At 38.7% G+C, this 23,888-nt stretch overlaps 1 protein-coding gene across 1 annotated transcript in view; it reads right to left on the reverse strand.

Annotated features, from left to right (window-relative positions):
- LOC122815689 (copine-8) overlaps positions 1-23,888 on the reverse strand; it is a 3,116,673-nt gene that overhangs the window by 817,293 nt on the left and 2,275,492 nt on the right. Inside the window, exon 13 of the mRNA XM_044088391.1 lies at positions 12,848-12,909. Within this exon, the coding sequence (XP_043944326.1) occupies positions 12,848-12,909 (62 nt within the window). The remainder of the gene's footprint in view (positions 1-12,847; positions 12,910-23,888) is intronic.

Genomic DNA, 23,888 nt, shown 5'->3' on the forward strand with positions numbered 1-23,888 from the left:
TGGAGTTGAATAAATGTGTCTTCAGTTCTTTTTTAAATAGTGGAGTGTGAGAGATAGAGTGTATGTCCAGGGGAAGTTTATTCCAAGCTTGGGCCAGTTGGGTAGAGTTGCTTACCTACAGACAGATTAGGGTGGTAGATATCGAGAAATTGCTGACTTGAGGTGCGGAGAGATCGAGAAGGGGAGTAGATCGAAACAAGGAGAGATAGAGATGGACAGTAGGAGGGTTTAAAGAGCATAGAGTGCAGCATGTGAAATTGGTAGATATTAAGTAGTTGTGGGAGCTCCAGCCATTGTAGAAACTTTAAGGCAATACAGTGGTGCATGTTGTGTGGGGAGTTGGTAATGAATCTGGCTATTTTGTGGTAGGTTTGTTGAAGTTTGTACAGGGTAGTAATTTGAGTATTTGTAAGAACTGGAGCGGAATAGAGGAGAGAGGGGAGGAGAAGTGCTTGTCCAAGGGTGAGTCTAGCCTCAGGAGTGAGGTATTTTCTGTTGCAATAAAGGAGACCTAGTTTCTGACAGGTTTTCTTTATGCATTGCTGTATATGTTGATTGAAGTTTAGTTCATCGTCAATGATGACCCCAAAGAGTTTAGTGTGGATGTCAGGTTGGATGGCTGTATTATTACAAGACTTAATGCAAAGGATGATCTATGTTGAGCAAGAGAACAGGGGAGGAAGAGCAAAAGTTTGTTTTTTTTTGGGATTGAGGATTAGTAAGTTTTTTGAAAGCCATTGTTCGGTGGAAAGTAGAGCTTTTTGGGTTAGAGTGTGTAGTTCAGAGATGTTTTCGGCTGTAGAAATGATAGTGGAGTCATCAGCGTATTGTATGAGAGATGACTGATTGCAAGAGGTGAAGAGGTCATTGGTAAAGATGTTGAATAAGAGGGGGCCTAAGATGGAACCTTGTGGAACACCAGTAGAGATAGGCAGAAAGGAGAATAGGAGGAGAGCCATTTGACTGACTGTTGGCGTCCAGATAGATAGCTAGCAAACCAGCTGAGAGTGGAGGAAGATAGGTGAAAGTTTACGAGTTTTGATAGAAGTAAATGATGGGATACTGTATCAAAAGCTTTAGAGAGGTCTAGAAAGAGACAGGAGGTAGGTTTATTATTGTCCAGGGATTCTGCAATGGTGTGGGTGAAGGAGAGTAGAGCAGTAGAAGTGCTGTGATAGTGACGGAAACCATGTTGAGTAGGGGTGAGTAAGTTGTGATTGAGAAGGTGGTTTAGAAGCTGTGTATGGATACATTTTTCTAGTATCTTAGATAGGGGGGGATAGAATAGCAATAGGTTGATAGTTGGTAGGGTCAGTGGAGTTGCCTCCTTTATGGAGAGGGGTAGTGTAGAAAGATTTCCAAAGAGTAGGAACAGTAGATTCTAGCATAGATTTGTTAATTAATATAGTCACTGGGTAGGCAATAGAGTCAGCTGCAAGTTTGAGGAAGGAGGGAGGTAATTTATCAGTAGAGAGAGAGCAGGGTTTAGGTTTGAGCAGTAGATATTTGATGTAAGTGGGAAGTGGCTGGAAGGAGAAAAAGGTGTTATTGGGGGTGGGTGTTGGGTGTGGTAAGGAGTAGGAGTTAGTTTGAGAGGGTAGGAGGTTTTGGATGGAGGAAATGAAGTGGGAATTAAGCAGGGTAGCTGTTTCCTCCGAAGCTGAGTTTGGGTAGGGGGATGGGTTAGAGGGAGAGCCTGGGTAAAGGATGCTATTGAGTGTTGATCTATGTTTATGCTGGTCTGAGCTATAAAATGATTTTTTGTCTGTAATTGTCTGTTTTTGCACGCTAACATCCAACCTTACAAGATTTCCAGTAACCAACCATTCTGCTAACTCTGCCACATCTAGCCAATGTTTCTTTATCACCATTTTGTGCTGTGAACCTCTACATTAATCACATAACAGTAGTTGTTTTCTAACATATGCAACAATTTTCTCCACCCATCTTCAATATCAGGATTAGCTCTTCCTTCAACTAACTTTTCTTGTTCAAGATTAAGTCTACATAAAATAAGTTCCTGGCATCAAGAATAAAGTACCTGAACCAGAGTACCTGTTACTGTGTTTATTACTATTTTTCTGACACCATAGTTTATCAACAAACATTTATCTCCACTATACCCATGTCATCCATGGCTATAGTGAAATTAGAATAAAACTACGCATGATGTATATGTCAAAATATATAGAGAAACACTATAAATACTACAGTACACACAAAACAAACACACATATGGAAATGAAACTTAACTTAATTTTAAACAATTGAAAACAAAACAAAAAATTAAACACAAATAGCCAATGAAAATCAACATTAATGGCAAAAGTAACCCATAAAAGTGTACACTAAGGCAGTGGCTAATCAAACTGCAAAATTAACATATATAGCTATAAAATAACTACATAATATATTCAAGTCTTTTAAATCATTATCATAAAATTAGCAAACATATTTATACACGTAAATGTGCACATAGAGCAACATGCGTAGAAGGGAAGGACTCTCACCCACAGCAAAGGAAAACAAATCTAACAAGTAAACAATCCTCAATTCATTCCAGAAAGTACTATTCCTATATAAGATGTATTGCAGCAGAAAAGAAAGTTATAAGTTGAAGACAGAAGGTTAAATCATTGCTTTTTCACCATAATAAAGCTCAAACTTCTAAAGATGAATCATCTGGGTGAATGCAAGATGGCATATAAACAACTCACAGTGCAGGAGGAACTAAGAGCCTTGTGGACCTGAATAGAAACAGTCTCAGACGTCGCAAGAACAGCAGCAGTGGACATACATCAAATAAAAACTGTGGCTGCAACACATGAAGCTCAGTTACAAAGTATACAAAAACTTTACAAATACAAGTAGAATTAAGATAACAATGAGTGAGAGTATGAACACATTTTAGTGAGATACAGGAACTACACAGTCATTCTCTTAGAATAGAAAAAAGCTGTAGGATTTACAGAACTAATCCAGACACAACAAGTTTTTTTGAGCTGCCAGACTCAGTGGAAGGAAAAGAACTGGTGAAGGTCATAAGGAAGTAACTAAGAAGAATATTAGGAGACAAAACTCCACCTAGAATTGAACAGGTTCACAGAATTCTATCCTGAACCAAGATCATTAACAACTCATGCACAGATGTGCTTAGATTACATTAATCAGGAGGTGATATAACAGAAAGCCCATGAACAGGAAAACAACTTTAATATGGCAGGACATATAGTGAGAGCAGTCCGAGACAGTACTTTCCTGTACAATAATTTTCTTCCTGAAGTGAAAGCCTATACTACTGGCTGACTACGTTTGCAGATGACTGCAAGGTAGGAGCAGTCATTGAATCCTTACTGACTTAGCCATCCTATAGGAAGATTTGTCTCAAATGTATAAGTAGTGCCAAAATCATGGACTGAAACTAAATGCCAAAAATACATCATTGTATCCTTTGGGTAGAAATCTACCCCAAGGGAACTATGACATTGACAATATGCCCTCATTAAACCAATTACTGAATATAATGCCCCCTTTGGCATGTATCTGTTCGGGCACATTCAACAACCGGAATGCCCAGAGAAATACCTTATTAAAAGGATACAAGGCCTAAACAGCATGTCCTACATGGACTGACTCAATGTCCTGTCACTATACTTGTTACTATACAGATTACTAAGAGGTGACCTATGTCTGGCATACAAGGCATCCTCCCTACCCATTACTGATGGATTTACTGCACATCAAGTAAAACGGTATCAGAAATACTCAGTCAAAGGATCTGCATCTCTTCTGTAATATCAACAGAATGATTTGTAGGGACAGGTATATCTTGCAGAGGATACCACTTCTCTGGAACAGACTACCCATCTACATAAACCAAACATTCAGCTAGAATGCAGATATATGGGTGGGAAATAGAACATTTACTGCAGGGCTGCCCCCTGTATTACTAATGGATAGAGGGTGATCCTAAAGCTTTATCCTATGCATGGGTCCCCTCAAATTATCTAAGGTATGATCCCAGTTATTATCACTGGGATCAACCATGGAATTGGTAAGGCCAATGTAAAACCAAATGAGATATGTTATTGGCATAATGGTTAAAATATTTGCCTTACAGGCACAAGGTGCAGGGTTTGATTCTCACATGGGTTAGATGGCTAGGCATAAAATGGCCCACAAGAGCAGTTAGCTTAGTACTAATCTATGAACTTATTTCAAGTACAAAAAGGGAAACTGGCTAGGTATAAAATGGCCTGTAAGACCAGCTAGCCTAATACTTACATATGAACCTATAAAAGGAAGGCACTGGCAGCATATCTATGCTTGGTTGCAAACCAGGATATCAGGTGCAGTTAAGATTCTTCATTTACTCATGTTGTACAACAGACAATCAGTGCCTGAGAAGGCACAATAAAATGGATAGCAGGTTGAAAAGCTGGTATAAGTTTGGCTTACATTTTAAAGACACTACAATGGAGGGGGTAAGATAACCATGGGAAAGACTTAAGTTTATAAACAATAATTACTGACTACTGTTAAATAAGGTTGCAAAATTGCAAGGACAACAGACTCACCCCATTATCTATCTTTAGACATTTCTGGCAAATTATCCTTATACAGTTAGCAAAACATAAAAAGAGAAATACATTGCAGATGGGGGTGTAAACAGATGGATGCGGATTATTTTCATTTAATATGGTCTTGCTCAAGAGTACAGCCTTTGTGGCAAGCTATGATTTATGGTAAAGTGACTGTCAGTAAGAGCTCTCTTCAGATAAAACAGACATTCAATTCTGGCTTTTTGGTATCACCCCCCCACACACACACACACACACATTTTTTTAGCTGGACTTGAGTAACTCGTGTTGGATACATAACTTTGTTCTGACATTTTTCAACACTGGGAGGTAATACCCATAGCATGGAAGGACACCTTTTATTGAATGAGCTATAAAATGAAAAGCTGGATCAACCCACATCTCAGTATACAAAAATGGAATACATGTCGATCAACTCTTTGATATATTATGGACAGTACAGTTAACACTATGGGTCTGTAAGTGTGTTACTAATAAGGGAATTGAGTTGGTAAAGATAGTAGGAAAGGATACATTGATAATAGTTACTGTTTAGACACATTATATGATGTTCAGTATATGCATGTGCTTTTTCACCAAGTTGTGCAATCTTTATCAATGTAAATAAACATTTTCTGGCTTAAAAGAAATAGCAAAGATATTTAAAAAGTAAATGAAAATTTACCTGAGTGCTAGACAACAAATAAAACCATGGGACAGCACATAAACAAAAAATGTACATAATCTATGAAAAATGCTTTTCAAAAGACAAAGTTATTACTGTAACCAACTGAAAAGAACTTGAACCAGGTGGCCAAAAAATAGAATACAGAAAAAATGCATAAATGGAATATGTGGGTGGGGGTGGTCTGCTGTCACATAAGTGAAAAAATCTTGTAGTGCAGGCTAAGAAAATGGGTTCTGTTACAAGTGGTGATCCATATATATATATATATATATATATATATATATATATATATATATATATATATATATGTAAACACTTTGTGCGTGTATGTGTGTGTGTGTTTGTATTTGCATAAAATACTGAATAAAGCTAAAATATATCAAAAATGAAGTCTTATGTTGTGTTTAAATAAAAAATTATACAAATCTCACATTCAAAGTAAACAAAAAGGCAAAATTGATGCACTGCCACTTCTGAGACAATATTCCATATAGAAGGTCAAATGCAATAAGACAGTTGTGTTATTCAGAAGCAGTTAGTGCACATTTTTATGCAGGACAGCATGATGAATGGTAGTGGACAGGGAACAGATAATTCAGAAACATGAGTAGTATGGACATACTAATGGAGCAATTATACTGGTACGTATCATATGAGAATGACTGCACAGTGGCATAATTACTGTTGATATGCTAATGAAAGCTACTGCATATGCAAATGATGAAATGAAACCTGGTGGAGCAATTCAGAAATATAAGGTCAGTGCAAGGAGCCATATTGACCATTTGCTCTGACTGCCATAATTTCCCCATGTATAGCATCATTACATCCATTATGATGTTAGGAGAGAAGCATGTGTTAGTAGCCACCTTCAAAGGCAGTGTTCATGATGTTATATGTCATCCTCCTCTGTACTGCAGACAAGTCTGTCAAAGTCTAATATATCATCACCTGCAAAGCCTAGACATTGTTGTCAGCCACCACGTCATCAGAGACAATATAAAAGAGTTAGTAGATATGTGCTGCCCACAAATGGAATCAAACTATCCTAATCGAATGTGCTACCTGCACAAGGAATCAAGCTACACCCGGGGGACACAAAGGCTTAAGCAGCATTACCCATCCTTGATATGAGGACTTTTGAGTGCCCAGCAGGGGATACATTAAGAATTTTGCAGATTGTGGAAATCCCACACTAGTTCCTTTATGTGAAGCTGCAGCACATGGAGGAGCATACATGGTTTCCACAGACTGCAGATGTCAGAACTACTATTACGCAGGCATTCAACAACATAGCCCATTCTCCTGAAGTCCCGTGATCTATTAATTATACCATCTTTGTCAGCAAAGCACCATCTGTTCTGTTTGGCATCTTGGGTATCATCTGGAAGGGCTTCCACTCATTAAGGTGGCAGGTTGTGTGTAATGCACTGGACATTATATGGAAAATACGTACGTGGGAAATACATAAGACCAATGGAGAAAATTGAGAACAATGTTACTACAAGGGGGACTTTTCCTTGTGGAAAATGTTGCGTTTGTCAGCATATAATAACAAAAGTAGAGAAAATAAGAAGGAAGAGTTCTGATCCGTTGGCAACATATTCTTGTTTAAGTAAAGGGGTAATTTACATAAGTTGTCCATGTGGTAAATGTTATACAGGGGAAACGAAGAGAAGTCTAGCAGAAACAATAAAGGAACATAAAAGGGATGTGAAGAATAAAAAAATGATGAGTCCAATAGCGGAACATTTTAATACAGTACATGGAGGGGAAATAAAGGAAATGAAGGTGGCAGTTTTAGAACAAGTAACATATCAGTATGGAAATGCAGATGTGTTAAAGTATGCACTGAGGAGAAAGGAATCAATTCTTATAATGAAATATGATACCTTGCAACCAAGAGGGTTGAATAAGGAATGGAATTGGCAAAGTTTTATGTAGAGATGGTTTTAAATAATGATTGAAGAGTATTTTATTAATTTGAAATGTAATTAATTAATTGAAATGGAGAGTGCTCAGGTGGGTATATATTGAAGGATTTTAGAAGGAGAAGTTTTTTACTCTGTAAAGGCTGTGGCCAAGGCGCTAAGAGATATTCTGTTTCTGTAATAAAAAAATCTTTCTTGGAAAGTAGAGCTGTTATTCACTGGTATTTCTGTGTTTCTTTGTTGCAAGAGTTTGGAATTATTTACTTGTTGTTGCAGCATTATATAGAAAATGTCTGTATACCACCCATGCAGTTCTCATGATTCCTACACTGAGCACATTTGTGACCTCTGCCATAATTTCTTGCAGAGTGACATCCCACTGAGACATTTAGCTGGTAGGTGTCCACTTTGACAGAGAGTCAGTGATATGCCATTTTCATAGATGAATGCACCTGGCCTCTTTTAATGGTATCCATTGTTGTGCACTGCTGGTGATGCATGATATGCCTTGAAACAATGGTTGATGAGCTCCATCCATAGCATCCAGGCAATGGCAGAAATAGCATATGATACTGTGCTGCCATAGATGTGGAATGTCATCAAACACGTGCTTAGACTCATGAAGGCCCACTTTTTCTTTTTGGATACATGTTGGCACACTACAGTATGTGCCTGAAGCATGCAGTAAGATATAGGTTCATAGTTACTAGGCATGCTGTCCAGGAGACCATTGAGGAGCCTTGCCCAGCTTCCCAGTTTCCCCAAAGCATTATCTGGTTAAGTGACTTGCTGTACAACATACCACAGGAAGCAGCTCATTAGCAGTGCATAGCCTTAGTCTCCTTCACTAACTGAACCATGTTACACAGTTTGGCAGCACAAAAGCAGATACAACTTGGAAATATCACTTCTTCCTGAAAACTCAGTGGAAGCAGTATAGAAGAGGAGTTAAGCAAGGAGTAGTCAGAGGAACATATTATAACAGTACCACATAAGAGGCAGGCAGGCACAATATGTAGCAGCACTGGAAAAAAGACAACAGCTGGTCTATAAGTATGAGCCATGTTGTGGGCAACACAGAATAAAGTTGATGCACACATTGCAATAACTCACTCAGGCTATGCATTACAATGCCCTGACTGGTCCTGCATTTTATTAGTCTATTAGGTGGGCAGGGCACAGTCAGCATCATTTGCACAGGGTGAGTGTTGGGACACAGTAATATGGAACAACAACACTACCATGCAAGTAAGGATTATACGAGGTGGACATGGTAATCATGACTGTGGGAAAGAGTCTGTGAAGAGTCAGGGATCACATCCTATAGTGTTAAGGTGGAGTTTCCATGTTGTGATCAAAACTGGATGCACCATATGGCCCTGCAGTATGGCAGAATCTCATCTGAGGGATGGTGTAGCACTTCTGAAGCATGTACAAGACCCCTGCTGTGGCCCCACATATGATGAGGTAATAGATACATAGTGCTCATGTCCCCACAAATAGCCACGGCTCAGTAGGCCAACAGGTGATAGGGATGGTGTAGAACTGAGGGACCCAGAGGAATGGACCTGATGGGGAATCCTTATGGCAAAGCTCAACGAGCAGTGTGAGCAGTGGCCACATCCATGGAAGTGCTTGTGCCTAGTGCTGAAGACTGCCATACCAGAAATAAAAGTGATGCAATCTCCAAGTACAGTGTGTTGCATCCACATAATCTGAGCTTTGATCATCCACCATAGAGGGTATGACCTGTAAAAGCACAATTGTGGGTACTGGACACATGCATCATAGCTGCACCAATGGATGTCTTGTTGGCTGACAATGACCTAAGCAAGCATGCTTACTTAAAGTCCCTATAGGCCTTGTCACTCTGCATGTATTATAGGTCATCCCACACTCTTTGCAGCTGTTCCATGTCCTAAAGAAAGTCACATAGTAGAATCACCATCTTTACCAGAGTGTGTGTGGCAGCTGTCCTGTGCCTGGATCACTGAATTGCACATCCACAGATTGATGTAAGAGGGAAGTACCCAGGTCAGGGAAAGACCCAGAGTCATGGTGGTGATGCATACCTATTGTCATGTCTCTTATGGTAGGTGAGAGCATAGCAGAGGCAGTGCAGCTCACAAATACTGTTTGTGGTGGTGACTCCTGTGCAGCTTGGATGGGGCTAACATTTTCAGGCTGTCTAGTGCTAAATGCAGGTAATGCCAGAAGTACATCATACCCCCACTCCCACCATCATTTCATATCTTCTCAGTCACAAAGTGATACAAAGAAATATACTGTCAGACACACGCAGAGATATTATGCTTCCCGGGTCTATATTATATTTTCGAAAGTTTCAAACATCGAACACCATATGGTCGACACCATATGAGCAATGTTTGAAGTTTCGAAAATATAATAAAAAACTATACTTACCTAAACGCTGTAAGCAGGGGGGAAGCCCCCCTGCACCCACCATGTGGGGGGCTGCAAGGCCCACACCCCCGCTACTTAAATATTCCTACTTCGAGATCACACTGCATTGAAGTAAAGGGAAAATATTCCCTACGGCAATTTCCGTGTTACACGCACGACGTTTTGACATTTCCACCAATCGGGTTCGCTCAATACGCGTTCGCCATTTACAATTTTCGATCATGTGATAGGAATCCATGCTTTCCTGCTTGTTGCTGGGAGGTCAAGTGCATACTGCATAGCTTGTTTCACTGCCAGTATGCACTAGTGATACTTTTCATCAGCATGATTGCTACATGCGAATGGTCATTAATGTGTGCTCATAACATGTGGCCACATCTGTGCGGCTACCATTTTCCTCCTTGTTCTGAACTGCAGCCTGTATGTGGACTCCTCCATTTGTTTTAGCAGTGGTCACATCAGGTGTAGGCAAGAGGCAATCATCTTTTTCTTTTTGTTGCAAAGGTTTATAGGCAGCAACTACAAGGTCAAAACAATGGTCCCATGTTTGAAACTGATGCTGGTACTAGCTTTCCAGGGCAATGAGTGATGCATCACCAAAATCTGCTCCAGCAGTGGAAGACAGATGTTAGTGAGACAGAGCCAGCATTTTATGCTTTTGAACTGTATTTTCTGACACCATATTTTGCTGTCCTTGCCAAGAGTTGGCAGGGACAAATTGTACTGATTACTCTCTGTTTTATACCTTATGGAGGCAGATGACAGTTTACTAAATTTGGAGGCTGGTCTAAGGAGAACTGACAGGCTGTCGAGGTGGTGGGATAAGTGTAGTATGTGGATGTTTACTATTAAATGTTGATATTGAGTTTCATAGAAAGGTGTACTAATCTGTTTTATTCCATCTCTCTCTCTCTCTCTCTCTCTCTATATATATATATATATATATATATATATATATACAGGGTCAGCTGGTGCAGAATATGATTTGGCAGCAGCTATCTGGAGATGCACCAGACAACCTGACTACTGCTGGGTCACCAGCTGTTGCCAGGTCTGCTTCACTGCAGGGGGACAAAGGTCCCACTGTGGAAGGTGGCCTAGAGAGCCCACTGTTAGCATCTGTGTTCACCTCTCAGGTGTGAGATGGAAGCTCCTCCTCAGAAGGATCCCCATTAATCACTCAGCAATAGGTGCTGCTGCTAGTTCAAGCCAGAAGTACGCCAACAATTGGACACTCACACTGGGACCAAGGAATGCCTCTATTTGAAGCTTGTAGTCACATGTCTGGCTGTGGCCATCAATTGGACCACCAGAGGTGGATGCTGTCCGAATGTCAGCCACAGTGTTCTCCTCTGGGCCAGTCATACAGTACCCCCACACCCCACCCTATCAGTCATCAAGACATTCATCTTCCTTATGTGTCACTCTTCATACTATAATTGTAGTCAAATCCTCCAAATGATCACGTGTCTACCCCCTGCATTCATCTCTCTCTTTCCACTGCTTATATCTGTCTATGATTTATGTTTGTTTTATATCTCCTGTACATGGCCTCCCCTCTGTCATTCTTCCCCAATGCATTCCCTCTTTTATGTTAACTATGTATGTGCTCCCTTGGTTCCTCTTGTCCCATTTCTGTATTTCTTATCTCCTCCTTTCCTCCTCATTTATATGGAGAACTAAACTGGACCCTCTGTGGTTTGCATGCAGTGCTTGTGCAATAGCTATGAGGCACTTCACTGTATATGTGATGCAACTAGTGTTGGGCACTCTACCTCAATTTCCCTTTAATGTCAGTCATGTGCCCACCCATAATTATGCTACTTTAGCCAGCATGAATGCTGGCAATACTGTGGCTATGATAGCGGATGCAGATAGATGGCCAAGTGAATTCCTTACACTGATGACAACATATGTAGCTCTTCCTCTGCCAAGCTGGTGCTATGCCATACTGCATACTTAGCCATTCATCACTTGGCCATGTCATGCTAATACAGCTGTGCTATTCAGTGTAGAGATGTGGCATTACAGGTCTTTCTGAATACCCCATAAATACCTCTAAAGTAATATAATTTATATGAAAACTTTAATCACCATTAAAATGTTCAAGCCTTTTTTTAAACATCTACAATATTTTCACTACTTAGTAATATTTTAGGCATACTGCTGTAAAGAAATAGTAGCCTCTACAACTGTTATGAATAGTATCCATTACTTAATTTTCATGATTTCCCACAAGGCTCTTACATAATCCTACCTTTTCAAAATGCACTGTGAAGAAACAATTAATAATGGCATAATACTGTTAACAGCATAAAAGTGAGAACATGTTGAAGGGTAACTGCATGCTCTCACTATTTATAATTGAACATGCTAAGCTATTTATATGTTATTACATAATGCGGCCTGATAGTTTCAGATACAAATAAATACATAATCAACATCCATCCTTCATTTCAATATCACTGTTCAATTTTATTTGTCATGGTGCAGTTCATTTTTATTTACCATGTGAGAGCTTACATTTTATAACCTGGATTCAGCTACATTATCATTGCTTTCCCACAAGGGGAGTTAGCAGTATCCTATGAAATGTAATTTATCTTCACCATAAGAATGTAATGTTACACTACGTGTGTTCATTTACAACCAAAAAATTAATAAACGCTAACAGTGAATATAGCCATACTGTAGATATTTTCTTTTAAAGGCTTGAATGCTAAAACCACTTCAAAATAAAAGGCAAATGCAATACAACGGAAGGTAAATGGCAACATAAATGCAGTAAAAAAACAGCTGTGTTAGAGGTACCATGATAAGAATGCAGATAAAATAGCAGTTATTTGAGCAGAACTGGAGTAATTCACAGACATTACAACAGCATGACATTTAGACACCTACTATTTTTGTTGTAATTAACTCTTGATACCTTCCCAACTGTTATAGTTTCAGCTTGTACCACGTGAGGTCTCTTGAATGTTACTGCCGAAGGAAACCTTGATGAAGTAGTTACAAGCACATCTGATGTCTTGTACATATACCAGGACCTTTTTACATTACATTTTTAGTTTAATATCATAACCGAATATTTGCTTAAATCTTCTCATAAAATAATATTTGTGTTTTTCTTATGTATACATATTATTGCTATGACTACTTCTGTGATGTCATGACATCAGGACGCAAACAACACATGAAGAAAAATAATCAAAGTAATCACTCACCCTCCTTTAATATAATCAAGAAACGTGACTTCTGTTTCTGCTGTGAAGGAAAGCAATGTCACCTAAAAAACGATAACATTAAGTGAGGACTGTGGTATAATCATATCTGACAAAAATGAAACAGTGACTCATACAGATATGATTTAGAGTATGGGTTGGCATATGTCTGACAATGAAGGCTCAGCAACATTGCAATGTAAGGGATGGGATGGAATCGGACAAGATACACGACTGCATATGCTGAGAGATACACATAACCAGGCAGCCTACTGAAATCTTACTGGGAAGGTATGAAGTGAAGCAAGTGATTAGCTTTCAACAATATTTTCACTTCTCATCTTATGACCATTTTATAATTCTGCAGTTCAGGCAGCATTTGTTCTTTTACCCTAGCTTCATTAGTTAACCACCCCATGACATATCCCTCTTATTCACTAAATCGCCTTTAGACTTATCTAGGTTTAGTCAGCAGTACAAACATGGGCAGCTCTTTGATAAATGGCTGCATGTGAGTCAAGGTCACTAGTGTCAAATACACTTCTTTGAATACTATCTTATGAAATTCACACATTAAAAAAGCACTCATTTAAAAATGTTTGAAAAATGTATTCAATTAAAATATACAAAAGGAAGCACGGTATTAAAGAATATAACAGCTCTACATGCATATAAAAATTCCATCTACACATCTCAACCCTATTCCTAATCCTAGTTCTCATCCTAAACCTAAGCATAAACAAATCCTGACCCCCTAAATAAGAAATCTACCATAAAACAAGATATCAACTGTCAGGGACGTCGGGAGGCATACGCACTGTACTGATTTCAGTACAAGTTATGTAGAAGGGGGGGGGGGTAGCATTTTAAATTTTCACTGTTTCTCACTTTACTGCACGATGACATCATCAGGGCAGCCAGCCAGTCAGAATGGAGCTCACCACACATGTATTTCCGTCTGACCGGCCAGTTCAAATGCTTTCCAAGCGGGAAGGAGGATTTGTTATGTTGGTCGAGCAGGAAGGAGGATTCTTTATGTTGATCGAGCGGGAAGCGTGGAGTATGGATGTACACATTTGGGAGAGGATTCATTATGTTGGTTGAGCGGGAAGCGTTATGGATGTACTGTACACATTTGGGATTCGTTATGTTGGTCGAGCAGGAAGCACGTTTGGGAGTGTGTGTGTGTGTGTGTGTGTGTGTGTGTGTGTGTGTGTGTGTGTGTGTGTGTGTGTGTGTGCCCCCAGGTGGGATGTACTGGGTTACTTATTTCATGGTGGTGAGGAATACCTCAGGCTTGAACCCTGTACCTTGTATACAGGTGTTAAAGACCTGAATTCTACCCACCACCATTTGTAAAAATTGCAGATTTTGCCTCATATTTGATCTGATCAATATCTGTATCTGTGGTTCTTAAATATTGCAATGCTTGAAATTTGATGGTGCAGTGGTAACAACGTAGCATTGATGCCTCACAGCTGTAGGTTCTTGGGTTTGGTTCATGGCTGGGGTGCCTTCTTTGTGGGGGGGGGTCTGTATCTTCTCCCTGTGTTTGTGTGGGTTTGCTTTTGTGTCCCCATGTTACATACAAAGACATGTCTGCATTATTTTTTCCTGGGCCTCTGCTGAGAATTGTGTTTTTTTTGTTCCAAGTCAGACTGTCCTGATTAACAAATTGACAGGCATTTAAATTTCAGACTTCAGGTTTCTGAATGTTTACTTCCTTACATATTTGATGGTGCAGTGGCAGTATTGTTGCCTCACAGCTTTTCTGGTTTGATTCTTGGCTGGGGTGCCTTCTGTGTGTAGTCTGCATCTTATCCCTGTGTTTGTGACATAGTAAAACAACTTTTTATTCTAGCAATAAATATATACTAACACAACCTTTTTATAGCAATTTTTTTAAGTTTATGACTATTTGAAATTTGTCCTTATTTTTGGGACTGTAATACCCTGTTATTGGATTTGTCCAGGTTTTTTGTGCTAAGGTTGACAGCTATGGCAAGAACTGAATTCACTGAATATGTTTGAGGGCTGTATTCCCTCATTACTGGGTTTGTCCAGGTGTTTTGTGCTAAGAGGTTGACAGCTATGGTGAGAACTGAATTCATTAAATGATAGCCATTTAAGTTTCAGTCTTCCTCTCTTTCACAAAGCAGGTGATTTGGCATAGTGGTATGTTGTTCTGACTATTCTGCACAGTGACCTTGGCAGTAAAATGTACGATGGTAACAAAGCATTTTATTCTAGCAGCTTTCCAAGATTATGCAAGCAATGTTTAATGTGTTCCAGTTTTTTGCCCTTTTGACACACCCCAATAAATTTGGCTTTTTCCAGACTTCTTGTGCTGCGAAGTTGAGATGTAGTTGAGTATTGCATAGATTTTACAAGGAACTGAGAGCTGCAGGGGAAGAGAAGTTTAGTGCTGATTATGCTAAATCGGCTCACATTGCTAGTAGCACAAAATGTTGTGTACTTGCTTTTAATGCAGAAGGTTGTTGGTTCTACTCCCATAAGGGGTGAATGCTGCTGTACTGAAAGTTAAGACACTAACTATGAGCCTTTTATCAGTTTGCCATCCATTTCCTATTGCAATATTACTAGCTTATTATTAATGTAATTTAGGCAATTTATTCCTCAGGGGCATCAGACACTATTTTTCGGTGAAGTCATGAAATATAAAGGTGATTGCTAGCAGCAACCTCTTCATTAGTTAGATTTATTTAAAGTGGAATTATTTAGATTACTTTTTTACTACTTCAGAGATTGTGCATATTATTTACTGATAATGGTGGACTGTAGAAGTTTGACTAGACTTTTATGATGGAAATGGTCTGAATTGGGCAGTTTTGTTTCATTGTTTACTGGAAAAATGTTCAAAGCAATAGGAAGATGTATCAAAGAGCACATGTATGTTTCATATGCAAGGGGCCTATGATTTAAAAGCAGCCCAGAATTAATTTTTATCTGCCACGGGTAAAATGTATTTTTCTTTGAATGTGGGTTTTAATGTTTCAATGAATGTGAGTTTCAAGGGCAGAGAAGTTTTAATGCCAAGTTTGTTTAGCAGATGTCTTAGTGTTTGTGCTGTAAAATGCAAAATAAAACTTTCAAATGAAGTTCAAATCATCATAGAAGTAAATCAGTATGCACATTAGTGTTTATGGTAAATGGAGTGAAAGAGCAAAGTAATGGATCATTGGAATGGCTGGGGGAGGCTCCATTCCACCATGGTGTTGTCAGGAGGGAGGGCGGGAAAATTAGACACCCCTAGCTGGACTATACCTCCCAGCTGTCGAGATTTTCAAAGAATGAATAGATTTTTGCTTCTTATTTTTGGTTTGTTCCTCAATTTGTGGTTTTCTGGCAAATGATTTAGGAATTAAGTCACTAAATAATGACACACTAGTTTCAGACTTTATAACCTTCAGAAAAATGCATGCTAAAATAAGACCTGTTCTATCAACTGTCCCAGTTTATACAAGAGCAATTTTTAGTACTGTTTATATGTTCCCTCAATATATTTGGCCTTGTCCAGATTTATTGCATTAACAGGTTGAGAGGTACATGCAAATTGCTTTATAGAATTAGGCATAGCCAAACCTCAACTGTCCCTGATTTTGACTCAAACTGTTGCTCTTCCCCTAATGATCCCTCCACAAAATAGCAATTTTGGAAGAAAACAGAGGGTTTACTTTACTTTTATAAATAACTGTAATGATCAGAGTTGTACATTACTTTCATTTCAGAAATGCATGTAGATTCTCTAATTTTGTCAGCTGCTCTAAGTTAACTGTGCTCATATTAAAATGGTGTCCCTCCTTTGACAGGTTCCCAGCTGTATTGTCTGGCAGTTTTATATTTTTGCACCACATTTTTGGTCCGTTTTTCATAAAATTGCAGTTTTCTGGCAAATTAGTGGCAAATTGTTAAAGACTGAAGTTAGAAAATAATGCAGACATTTCAGTTTCAGATTTCATACCTTTTAGAAAATTCGTACTGATGCAAGACCTACTACTATTCTATTATCTTTCTAAGTTTATAAGAGCAATATTTAAAAAAAATGTCCTTATTTTGGGCCTTTGCCTCAGTTTTATTTATGAGTTTGTTGCTGTAAGAGGTTGAGAGGTTGTGTGTGTGTGTGTGTGTGTGTGGTAGGTAGCATACCTCTCAACTGTCCAAATTTTGCAGAATGTCCAGATTTTTGCCCCATATTTTTGTCTGTTCCTCATAAATTTTGTGATTTTCTAGAAAATCATTGAAGGCTGAAGTTGCTAAATAATGAAAGACATTTGAGCTTCAGACTTCATGTCCTTAGAAAAATTCATACTAGCACAAATCCTGTTATTCTAGCAACTTTCTAAGTTCACGAGAACATTATTTAATATCTGTCCCTGTTTATTTTAGGCTTTGTCCATATTTCTTGCACTAAGAGGTAGGTGTGTGTGAATGAAACATCCTAGTTAGTGGTAGCAGGTGGTTAGTAATTTACTCAGGCTCAAAACCTGTACCTTAGTTACAGAAAACAAAAGCATAAAGTCTCTACCCCAACTACCATGCTGCATTTTTCAAAGAACTGACATTTCAGGTTAATTTTCAATTCAAGGAACAGAGTTTGAGTGAATTTATATTGTATTACTGAAGAGGCATTACAGCGAACGCCTCTTCATCGACACTAAAAGAGCGAACCGTGAATTACGAGAATGGCCGTAGCTTGGCTGGGGAGAGGGGTAGCAGTTTGAGAGCTGTCAGTACAAATTTGAAAATCCTAGCTACACCCCTGTCAACTGTAACACTAAAGTCAATGGCATCTGTTATAGTCAAACAAACCAAATTCATACAAATGTCCTGTCTGAACAAAGCAAATTGAAAGAACTTCTTGTGTTGACCCTGCAGTTATTTCACACAAATCCCTGTTAAATACCTGTCCAGTTTCAGACAGACATCATTTGGAAAGCAGATGTCTAGTAAAAATGTAGAGAGTGTGGAACAGTAAAGCACATATTCTAATTTGCTTGTGCTAGCCAGTTTTTAGACTCTGACATCCCATGAGGAATTCCATATTCTGACAACAAAATGGAGATTAATGTCTTGTATGCCACTTCATGGTGACACACTGATTGTCAGTCACTTCCTATTTCCCTTCCAAGTTGGTATGGAGACAGAAGCTTCCCATCCCTCTTAAGGGGAGGTTAGACTATCTTCACCAAGGTAGATTCATGGCCTTCTTTAGAACCCAACATATAAGTTCAGTGAACAGTTGTTTTGCTGTACTATTGGACCACCCTAATGCATGCAGAAGTACTGCTGTCTAGCCAAGGTTATGTAGGCTCAGACCCAACTTTCTTTGTGCTCAAAGAATGCTATAATATGAAGCTGTTATGAGCAATAGTTGTCCTTATAGTGGTATAATAATCTACACTGCATGTGGGTCAGAAACAGCTACACTACAAAGGAATTCACATTTCATATTCTTTGATAAATGTCTCTTCTGCTAAAATTGTTAGATCACTTTTCAGGATCTGAAGTATGTATACCACTTCATTGAAAATTACTGTAGACAACGGTGATGCAAGAGGAAAGGGTGTTCTGAATGCATGCAAACATTCAGTAGTACTTGTCTTAAGCTCTAAGTCATTTAAATGACAGTTCTTAAAACAGTTGATCAGTTTAATGTTTCTTACTATGGTAAACATAACCATAAGGTAGTGAAACAGTTTATATTACTTTCTACCTCAGTCTGTTTAATTTTGAAATATCGACTGACATCAAACCACTCAATATGCCTTAATGGTTCAGATATTGTGTGAAGCAAGACTTAATTTATCAGTCCGTCATTTTTGAGTTAAAATAAAATTTGTCTCACAAAAAGCAAATATAAAACTGAAGGAAAGGTCTGCATGCTAATTCAGGAAGTGTACCTTTCAACAAAGGTTATGCCTCCACAAAGCATGCCTGCAATAATGAAACTAGGCCAGTGTTGCCATGTGTAGCAGATGGAAATGCTTCTGAATGGTAATATGTGGTAGATGTGATGGCCTTGAGAGAGAAGACTTACTTATTTAACTAATAAGGTGAACATGCACTAAATAAAATGTGGCACAGGCAGCATGAATACATGTTAAATCCTTGAACAACACAGCATAAAATTTAATATATGGTATTAAAACAAACTATAAAAAATGAAAATAATTTAATGACCCCACACAATAGTCAATGTTTCAGTGTACCTTTGTTGAGACTCTTTGCTACTTCAATCAAAAATATACACTTTGCAAGTATTGGTTGTGCAATGGCAACGTGTTGATATTCTCTGACGTACAAACTGTGGTCTGTTTTTCAGCAGAATTCTTACTTCTTAGCCAGCCCATGTAATGTCACATAATTTCCTCTGATTCCTTAAAATGTACGCATTATGCCTTATTGGTTGCTTGAGTATGAAAATGTCAGTAGTACAGCAAAGAGAACAGAATACAATTGTGTATAACTGGAAGGGGATCTGAGCTCGCACTTCAGAGGCTCACTATTAATGAAATGTTATAATGAAGGAGCAAATATATAACAGAATGCAATTCAAAGGGGCCCGAACAGTAAGTCCTGGCAATGTTACACTAACTGTACTAAAAGATGAGAAAAGCAGCCCTCTGAGAACATATGGTATCCCTTTTAAGCAAGTTCAGTATTGTAACTTTTTATATGAGTAATGGTTTATTAATACTTTTTCTCATTAGTACTTCTCAGTAAACAGTTTATTATCCATTTCAATTTAATTGGACATTGAATTGCTGCTAACACTGGTTTGAGTTGATCCTATATTCTTGGGAATGATGCAATGCATTTGTTAGCATTTTATATACAGTGAAGTTTATTATAGGAATAATGAAGTTAATTCCAAGAAGAGTCTGAAGGCTGTTATTACTTTAACGCCATTGGCTGCAGTATCCTGAAAACTTTACAATAATTTTGAATTTCCGATTGCATTTTCAGCTTATAGTACCAGATTTGCAGTATAATGAAACATGCCCGTTTGCTTCTGACTTCATATTCAAAGAATTTTAGCATGCTCATATTTGTCAACTCCTCTTTGGCATGCATTATATATAATTTCCTTTTTTTTAATGTTTTAAATTCACAGGAGACTTAGCTTTGATTTAAATTTGTACAGTAAATTTTGTAAGGCTGTTAACATAAAGAATTAAAGATATGAGTTGCTAAGGATATGCTTAGCACAAAGAATTAAGGCAATGCACTGTTAACTTGCTGCTTCCTGTAGTCCAGGGTTTAATCCCCTCAACCTCCATTTCCCTACTGTATTACTTGAGTAAGTCGCATAATGAAACAATGCTCCTGGATTTCCTACAAAGGGATACTTGAGTCCAGTGGGCTTTCCTGGTCAACAAATAAAATAAAAAGCATGAATAATGCCAGAAAACAGTTGGCAACAACTAACAGAAGACTTAGAAAACACCAGTTTCATATTCCATTCATCTCTGCTCCTGAGTTGCAGATTACTCCTAGAACAACCCCATGAACAGACACAACCATTCATGAAGTTCCAGGTAATTATGGAAAAAAAAGTAGATTGCCAGACCTTTCTTCTATTACACACACACACACACACACACACACACACACACACACACACACACACACACACACACACACACACACACACACACACACACACACACACACACACACACACACACACACACACACACACACATGCACGCACATCACATCCATACCTAGGAGGTTCATATTAAGAACATACTATTTTCTAGCCTAAAATAACTATCTTTATAAAATATAAAAATTAAAAATTAATCTACTGAATGATGAAGAGTCAAGAAAACTAGACAAGACCCTCTTATTCACAAAATACTAAATACTAACCTACTAAATACTATGCACTAAACTGTAGCTACTGCATACCTTTGAGACAGAAACTACCCATCCAAGGCCAGATTTACTCCCTAAAAAGTACCACGAAAAAGTTCAAAAAGTGCATTAGAGACAATGGTTAACCTCAAGACTTGCAGTCAAACAGCATACTATCTCCAGCAATGCAGTCACTGTGAAATGTTGAATTCTAACAGCATGCTACCTCCAGCAATGCAGTCACTGTGAAATGTTGAATTCTAACAGCATGCTACCTCCAGCAATGCATTCGTTGTGAAATGTTGAATTTTAACAGAATGCGACCTCCAGCAATGCAGTTGCTGTGAAATGTTGAATTCTAACAGCATGCTACCTCCAGCAATGCAGTCACTGTGAAATGTTGAATTCTAACAGCATGCTACTGCCAGCAATGCTGTCACTGTGAAATGTTGAATTCTAACAGCATACTATCTCCAGCAATGCAGTCACTGTGAAATGTTGAATTCTAACAGCATGCTGCCTCCAGCAATGCAGTCACTGTGAAAAGTTCTGGAGCATTTCTCCCTGGGCCTCTGCTGAAAACAAGATCTGTGGAATCTAGTCGGACTTTCCCAGTCAACAAATGTTAAATAAAATAAAATAAATCAATAAAATAAATGTTGAATTCTAACAGCATACTATCTCCAGCAATGCAGTCATTGTGAAATGTTGAATTCTAACAGCATGCTACCTCCAGCAATGCAGTCACTGTGAAATGTTGAATTCTAACAGCATGCTACCTCCAGCAATGCAGTTGCTGTGAAATGTTGAATTCTAACAGCATGCTACCTCCAGCAATGCAGTCACTGTGAAATGCTGAATTCTAACAGCATGCTACCTCCAGCAATGCAGTCACGTGAAATGTTGAATTCTAACTGCATGCTACCTCCAGCAATGTAGTCGCTGTGAAATGTTGAATTCTAACTGCATGCTACCTCCAGCAATGCAGTCACTGTGAAATGTTGAATTCTAACAGCATGCTACCTCCAGCATGACAGTCTTTTCCTCCTTGTTATCATGAATGCTTGTTTTGTGAAATGCTAAAATACAAAATGGACTTTATGTATATACCCTAAATACTGTAAACGACTTTGGTTTTACAATAACTCTACCTTTTCAAAATTTCTCTCTACATAAGTATGTCTATTCCCAGATCCTTTAAAACATTTGATCTTGCATTTTTTCATATGTATTGCATTCTTCTTGAATATTCATGTTGTTTTCTTTTGTTTCTGGACTTTTACGTCACATCAAACCAGCCCATGTACCTGGTTACCAAATAGTAATTAAATAAACAAAATAAATCCTTCCTTCTAGTTGAATGGTATGGTAGGCTCCAGTCTTCCTGAAAAACACCTATCCCACCTGGACAGGTTGGCAGCATGTCTTCCCTGACCCCATGTGTAGTGTGCACGCTACTTGATCCAATTGCAATCTCCTCTCATCTAGGAAACCATCTAAAATCTCCACACTGTTAACACCATCTAACCAGAACCAAGGAATTTACTGTTTCCCAAAATAAAAACAATCTGTAACTTGTCTTACCACAAGTACACCTTGCTTGATCCAATTGCAAGCCCCTCTCATCCAGGAAACCCTTTAAAAGCTCCACAGTGTTAACATCTTCTACCCAGGACCAAGGAATTTACTGTTTCCCAAAAGAAAAACAATCTGTAACTTGTCTCACCACAAGTACATGTAAGCTACAGTGGTCTTTGTATAATTATAAAATAAACAGTCTACCTCACCTCTGTTCGAGCGCTCCCCATTAGCATGCACACTCGCAGGAACTCCCATCTCCCTCTGTTGTCTGCCTGTACCACCAGTGCTCCACCACTAGGTGGCAGGAGAAATCCACTACTCCCTTCCTACCAGTTAGCCATCCCAACCAGTATAGACACCTACTGCTCTGCTGCTTCCATCGATCCAAAAGGAATCAGGCAGCACCTCTCCCTATTCTAACAGCCCAGCACTCAAGCCATTAGCCAGTTACATTTAAACTGCTGCCTTAGAGGCTGTGATGGACTGCAAGTTTTCTTTAAAGTAAAAAAAAAAACAATTATAAAAATTATAAAAACAAGCCAAAGGTATACAGTTCTCACAAACACTGACAAAGCTATCTACATTGTTATTAGCAGTCGCTGACAGTTTTTCACTCACCTCTGCTGGGGACAGCACATCACCTTCCATCCTCCTGCTTTCCCTCAGCCTTGCCCCCATCCTCATCACTACACACCTCCTTCCTTATCATCACTCCAGCATAGCCTCCACTGCCCCCTGCTTCTTTACATATAGTTACTTTTCACAGCAGCACCATTTTTAAAATACCTATCCCACCTGGACAGGTCAGCCTCATGTGCCCCCTGGCCCCACATAGTGTGCACACTGGTAAGATGCTATTTGTACTTTTTTCTTAGTTTCTAATGCTTTGTCTTTAGAACTGAAATTGAATCTGTATGCTGTCTTTCTTGTAAAGCTGCTGTTAAACTGTAAGTTTTGTAATAAACTGTGCACTCCGGCAGGACGCTATTACTACCTAGTACCTATTTGCTGTAGATAATTTCCCTACAAGCAGCTGCTAACACTGTACGATATTTGCTGAAGACTTCGTTTTCCTGTATTACTTACTGTGCCTAACAGTGCACCGGCAGGGCATAGTTAACTCACTTAATTCTTACAGTCCAGGCAGTACCTGTTGTTAAAACAGTAAAGTTTTGTATTTTTCTGTTTTCCCTCAAGAAACATTCCATATAGAAATTGTTGCCCGTTACTGTGCATTTTGGTGCCAAGTATATACTTACTGATAGAGGGTTTTTTACCAGCAACTGTTTTTCTTGATTCCAAAAGCTGTACTGTAATAATCTGCTAAAGTGTTGTTTAGAAAATTGCATTTCTGTAAATACGTGTTCCTACCAGCTGATATCACTGTGTTGTGCACAAGGCTCTTGTTCGCATAGAGGTTGGATGTTAATAATTTGTTTTATGCCTTACAGTGTTTTTCACAGACATATTAAATGCATTTTACAGCTATAATCGATGTTATTGAATGTCTTGATGTTACTGGATGCATAGTGCTGTACAGGTTAATCTTGTGTATAGTAACTGTCCCGTAATACACCCTACT

This window comes from Protopterus annectens, chromosome 11.part0, assembly GCF_019279795.1.
Source record: "Protopterus annectens isolate FY-2018-M chromosome 11.part0, PAN1.0, whole genome shotgun sequence".
Lineage (NCBI taxonomy): Eukaryota > Metazoa > Chordata > Ceratodontiformes > Protopteridae > Protopterus > Protopterus annectens.